Source organism: Macadamia integrifolia, chromosome 2 (genome assembly GCF_013358625.1).
Source record: "Macadamia integrifolia cultivar HAES 741 chromosome 2, SCU_Mint_v3, whole genome shotgun sequence".
Classification (NCBI taxonomy): domain Eukaryota; kingdom Viridiplantae; phylum Streptophyta; class Magnoliopsida; order Proteales; family Proteaceae; genus Macadamia; species Macadamia integrifolia.
Window position 1 is genome coordinate 33,966,965 of NC_056558.1, and position 6,323 is coordinate 33,973,287.

The 6,323-nt window shown below is 36.8% G+C and overlaps 1 protein-coding gene across 1 annotated transcript; it reads left to right on the plus strand.

The window, feature by feature from the left end:
• Positions 1 to 3,182: 3,182 nt before the first annotated feature.
• LOC122060631 (BTB/POZ domain-containing protein At4g08455-like) lies at positions 3,183 to 5,658 on the plus strand. Its single transcript, XM_042623762.1, is given in 3 exon segments — positions 3,183 to 3,606; positions 4,941 to 5,381; positions 5,383 to 5,658. Coding segments are annotated over 3 exon segments (798 nt in total). The 5' UTR covers positions 3,183 to 3,303; the 3' UTR covers positions 5,437 to 5,658.
• The last annotated feature ends 665 nt before the right edge of the window (positions 5,659 to 6,323 follow it).

Here is a 6,323-nt window from a genome sequence, read left to right on the forward strand (position 1 = left end):
ATTATTGACGAGGGATGACGGTATGGTAGCCCGAGAAGTGTATCGGATCACTGACCGACACCTGATCGATATGGTACGACTCTGAATTTTTTTAAAGAAAATACAGTGTTTTGATTCAGTATTGGATTGATATGGCCGATTCATATCAGTATCAAATTCATCGGCAACCAATATCAGTTCAAAAGTTGGAATCAGCCTTCAAATCAGGGTCCAATCGGGCTGAAATTGACCAGAAACATGTGAAATATATTATAGTAAATAACGAACAAATTAGAGGTGTTTCAAAAAGTTTTAGAAAACATTTCTAAATTGGATTAAAGCCAATCCTTGATATTCAAAATTTTGTGTCACAAATTGTATTCTAGTTGATGTGGTATTATTCCCAAATTGTTATTAAAGAGACTTCTTATAACGATAACAAATCTATCCATACCATTTTTTTATTAACTTTATCCTTCTTATTAGATGGTGATTCTTCTTTTCTACTATAGAGCCTCATATGAAAAACCTCTGGACGTTATGAATATAAGATTCTATAATTGATATGGGAATTTTGAAGATTTGAATGACGTATGAAGGAAGAAGATTTAACTAGTACTCTTTGAAATTACTAAATAACCTACAATATTCATGTAAAATTAAATATAAAAATAATTAAAGTTATTTATCTTTGATATTTATTATTTTAATTATATATATATAGTCTACAAAATCAATCACATACTTAGTGTAATAATCACCAAGAGAATATAGTTGTTTAACATTGTTAACCATAAAATAATTTGGATTCTTTAAACATATAAAAAAAATTCTTTCAAACAGCTATGTAGCCCACATGCAATGCACATGCCTAAACATAGTACATGGACATGAAAGTCAATTGGTTTCCGATCTCATAGTTGACATTTTGATGGTATTATGTGCTTTTTTCTTGAAATGCTTTATGATTTGCATACTAACCATGAATCATTTCTTATTTAATTAAAAAGACTTATACGATTAATTAAAAATTTGTAGTAAATTATTAGAAAAAATTTAGCTGAACAATATAAAATGGGGAGTTATCCATATGACAATGGAAGATGATGTTTTTGAAAACCATTAAATAAATTTGAGCTATTCATTTTTACGAGTTATATATATATATATATATATTTTTTAAATTGTTTGATCCTACATTAAGTTTGGAGATTGTATAGCAATATATATATGTAGAGCACTGGTATGCATGTATGGACATTCATGGAATATGTGCCAATACAAAAAGGTCTTACCATCTCAATTGAGTCTATCCATAGCTCTTGGGTTGTACTTGCAAACCACAAGTTCATATATGCTGAAGAAAACTAATTGTTAGAAATTAAATAGGCCGCCCATCCTGTCTCCTTTGAGCTTGGGTCAAAACTGCCAACAATAATAATGATGAGGGATCCTTGGTGGGGAGGTTAAGGTACTATTGGAGGATGTGGATCCTCTGTAACGCGTTACACTGTGTAGCACAAATCCAAGGGTTGGGAGCACCTTGGGATGTGCATTTAAGAGACTCCCAACCCTTGGGCTTCACATTTAGTTGAAGGAAAGGGAGATAAGCCGATCAGTTTCCATCTCAGAATTGCAAAACCTCCAAGTATTCTCAATAGTCATAAAATTCTTAAGCTTTGATAGGTAAGGAGTCCACCCTTCAAGAAGATCTTTCATAGAAAGAGTTTGAATTTTTAAAAAAATTTGAAGGTTCTAAATGGAATTCCCAACCAATTTATAAGCACAAGATTGAAGAGAGGATTGACCATTTAAACAGGATGATGCAGCTTTGATTGTAAGAATACCAGAATTGGTTAGTGGAGTGAAAACTTGATCCTTGGGAGGAGTTTTGTTGAGTGGGAGGCCAATAATTGCTTCAGCAACCCAGCAACATAGTTGGGAAAGATATTAAATACCAAGCTTTAGTTTCATTTCAATGTTATCATAAAGGTTTTATGCTTTGCAATAAAGAGGGTGAGTGTTCACCCATTGAGGATTACAAAAGCCTTTCATGTTTAGGCAACCAAGAGTCTTACTTTTAAAGCCTTTCATGTTTAGGCAACCAAGAGTCTTACTTTTAAATTTTAATATTGCATAATATAGACGTCCACAATGAAAATACCTAAAATTAAGATAGTCTTTTTTCTTTCCTCTAAACCATGAAATGAGAAGAACAAAAATAATTATTCAATAAATATCAAGGGAGGAGGAACTCTATTCGTGTAAGTTCACTATCAAAATCATCTGTAGTGAGGCGGTGAGGTGCAGTGAGCATCCAATGGGTGGAGTGCATGGCCATGGCCTCCCAGCCATTGAATACTCACTGCACCTCACCACTTACTGCAAATAATTCAAACTTTTGAGTTCATCACGCGATATGTCACCTCTCCACATCTTGACATTTATAGTCCCTTGTTTTCAAGGGCCATGGCATCTATTGCAGCCCTTGAAAACAGGGCACTGTTTCTAGGTGTGGGAAATACTATAAGAGTAGTGTTTTCTCGTAAGAATCAAAGAATCACCCTATCACTGAATGAGTGAGAGGAGAGACACCCAAATATTAAATAATCACCCTATTAATGAAAGAGAGAACCCAAATGTCAATCACCCAATTAAAGAGCCAGATAAAGAAAGAGACAATGCCACACACTCCTTCTGATCTCTTTTTTTTTTTTTTGGTAAAGAGCTTTATTAATGAGGGAACAATGTTCCTTCAGATCCATTAATTGGAGGTGTGAAAATCATATATAGCCGTTGTATTGATGCAATGAGCATCGAGTGGTTAGGAATCCCTTGGGGCATGTGCCTAGATACTCTCAGTCATTTGATACTCACTACATCTTAAGGGGATGTAGACTCCAATTGAAAAGATACACATCCTCTAAAAAAATATATTTTATTATTACTCGATTTACAGAATGATAAATAAAAAAATGATAAAATTCACTTCCTCTTTAAATTCATAAACACCTTTCAAAATTTCATTTCTTTTACTGCAAGCCAGGCAGCACCAAAATTTCATTTGCTTCCACCCTCTCTCTCTCTCTCTCTCTCTCCAGGTGCCAATGGGCCGGAGATGGGTAATCAATAATTTTGGTTCCAAGTTGGTCTGCGTTTATTTCATGTAACGTGCTTTGTGGGCCCCATACAATATGGTCTGCTGCTATTGCTGCTTTTCGGGCTCGAGCCTCGACACAGTCGCTATAATTTCCAGTTGGCTGAGACTGAGACTTCCTTGGAGGCGCCAAACGATGATCGACTGCTAGTGGCTTACCCCCGTCGATGTCGGAATCTGAAATCGATACCGAAACCGAGACAGAGAGGATGCGATGCATCTCATGTCGAGAAGAGTACCTTACCATCGATGCTGGCACCTGCAAAGAGTGTTACGAAGAAGCTAGCGAGACAGAAGAGGAGCTCAAGCGTGAGATCGAAGACCTCAAAGCTAAGGTTGCCTTTCTCAGCTTCTGGTCTCCCGTCGATAACCACAGCCCCTCTGGTTTCACTGATATCGTTCTCGTTGCTTCAGACGATGATTGCGGCCATGGATCACCTGCTACTGTTCGAGCCCATAAAGCCGTTCTAGTTGAGTACCCCAACACTCTCCAACACTCTTTTAACACTATCCACGAGTGATTCGAAACATACCCTTATGCAATTACTTTGTTACTCAGCTACTTACTGTTCTTTCTGTTCATGGGTTTGATCCCAAACTCTGATTTTAGCGAACCCTTTTAAGGATCATTGAAACCCAAATAATAATTTATACTTATTGCTGGGTTTTTGAATTTCGGTAGAGTGGAAAGTGGATCGATACTGGGAATCATTTCTGGGAAATTTCACTTTCCTGTCAAATCGCCACATTCCAAGTTTGCGGTTAACCTTAATTATACATTCCAAGTTTGGAGTTACCTAATTTCTTTGTGAAGTGACCTAATGTACATTGTCTGTATCATGTGTATAATTAAGGTTTTTCTAAACATTTAAATACCATTGATAATTCTTCATTTCTTCTAGTTCGATACGCTATTCCAATGTCCTAAAATCAGGACGGAGGGTTAGAAGATACAACCTATCGTTTTTCAAGAGACCATCACAGCTCTTTATACAATACTCTTCTCCTGAAATGGGGGAAATGAGTGACCCATTGGATGCTTTTTAACTTTTAATTGGCACTTGTATATGAGAATGCCAATGGTGCCTAAAGTTGGAAAACTACTCTGGAGGAAATATGATCCATCCAAATGTACTCAATGCTGATCAATGGGAATGAATTAACTTAAAAAACTCACCTTCAGGTTACTTTTGTCTCTGTTTTTGGATGGTCTACAAGGAGTTTCAAGGGGGTCATCTTCCTGATTCTTCTGGTTTATCGTACTTGGATTGATAGGTATTTCTTGCAAACATGGATACTCACTCGTACAAGTTCTTGCACTCAGTGGACCCCAAAAAATTAGATTCAGGGATTGGGGAGGGTAATACATAGTGGTTTTTTTTTTTAAAATAAAATTTATTTATTCTAATTATTAATTTATAGTCCAAAAACAGTTCTGTTATTGCTGTCCATATCTTGAAGGTAAGCTTCTTAACCTTTCTAAAAAGCTTCTTAACCTTTCTAAGTTCCTACTCTATGAATAAGATGGTTGAGGCTGCTGTCAAATGCTTTAGGCATTTTGACCTCATTAGGCAAGTTGTTCCCTTGATAGTGTGGTCTTGGACACAATAAATATAAAAATCTCTTAGCTTTTTAAGATCCAAAAGTTTGAAATAGTGGCAAATTAACTGCAGTGAATGCTCTGAGAGTTATAGAAACACCATATGGAATGGTCTTTTGACATCCCAGAAGACCCTTAAAGCTTCAAGCAGAAGATCAGTTATTTTGTTCTGTTCTGTTTTTTTAATATTTATTTCATATTCAGGTGAGTAGATCTCCAGTGTTTAGAGCAATGCTGGAGAATGAGATGGAGGAGAGCAGGAGTGGCACAATCAAGATCAGTGATGTGTCCTATGATGTCCTGAGCTCCTTTATTCATTACTTATACACCGCAGAAGTATCCCTTGACGAGCAAATGGCTTGTGATCTCTTGGTGTTGGCAGAGAAATACCAAGTCAAGCATCTCAAGGCCTTCTGTGAGAAGTTCATGACATCAAAATTGAACTTGTCTAATGCAGTTGTCAGTTTTGCCTTTGCTCACCAGCACAATGCCAAGCACCTTCTGGAAGCGGCTCTCTTGTTGATCATAGACAACATGGACAAAGTGACGAAAGGTGAAGAGTACATGGAACTTGTGGAAAAGGATCCCCGTCTCGTGGTAGAAATATTTGAAGCCTATCTTGCCAAGCAAGCCAACACTGCTGCCACCAAGGATTCTTCCATGCAATGTTAGGCAGGTCACCAAGGATTCAGAATTTTGAAGATACCGAATCCTTTGCTTTTTTTTTCTGTAGAATTAGTCACATTGACACCTAAATGGATATATATAATCTGTATGTGTTATTTTTCTCTTCTTTGTGATTATCAGTTCAAACTGATGGAACATTGTAGTGCCTCATCTATATAAGACCCACACAGTTGGTTTGGACCATGTAATCAACCTTGCTCTATATGAAAATTCAATTCAAAACTTTGGAATCCCATTACAAGACCCCAGAAGGGAAAAGTAAAGATCTCTTGCATATAATCTTCCTAGAATGAGTGAGGCAGAGGCTTTGGAGCAACTCAACCACTATTTGAGAATTTTGGTCTCTTTTTGAGGATTTTCATTGGATATCTAGTTTAGTTACCACGCAAATGTAGGTCATTATTATTCTCACTCTTCATCACAAATTTGCTGCTGCCTGGTGTTTCCTTTAATTTGTTGGATAAAGTTGACATATATTTATACGGAGAAAGTGAATGAAGAGTCTGGTCTAGTCCAGACAGCAAAAAGAACCCAAAAACAGAAGGAAAAGTAAAAAACATAGCCAACCGCACTTCAATTTGGAAGGGTTCCAATTGTGAGTGGCTTGTTTTGCCATGTGTATAGATGGAAGATGACTTTGATAAGCCACATGTATCATTTGAGAGCCTATCTCAACCATAACCCACCATGTAGAAGGCTTCCCTCCCCCCTTTTTTTTTCTGACAATTCTTGTACCGCATCTAATACCCAAGAACAAACTAAAGGCACTAAACGAACATCTGGAAAAATCATATTGGTCTGAAAATAGATCATTGTTAAATGAAGACATGTTCTTAAATAAAAAGGGCATACCTAGTGTACCAGGCTTCCACCACTATACGGCTTGGGGAAGCTCATAGA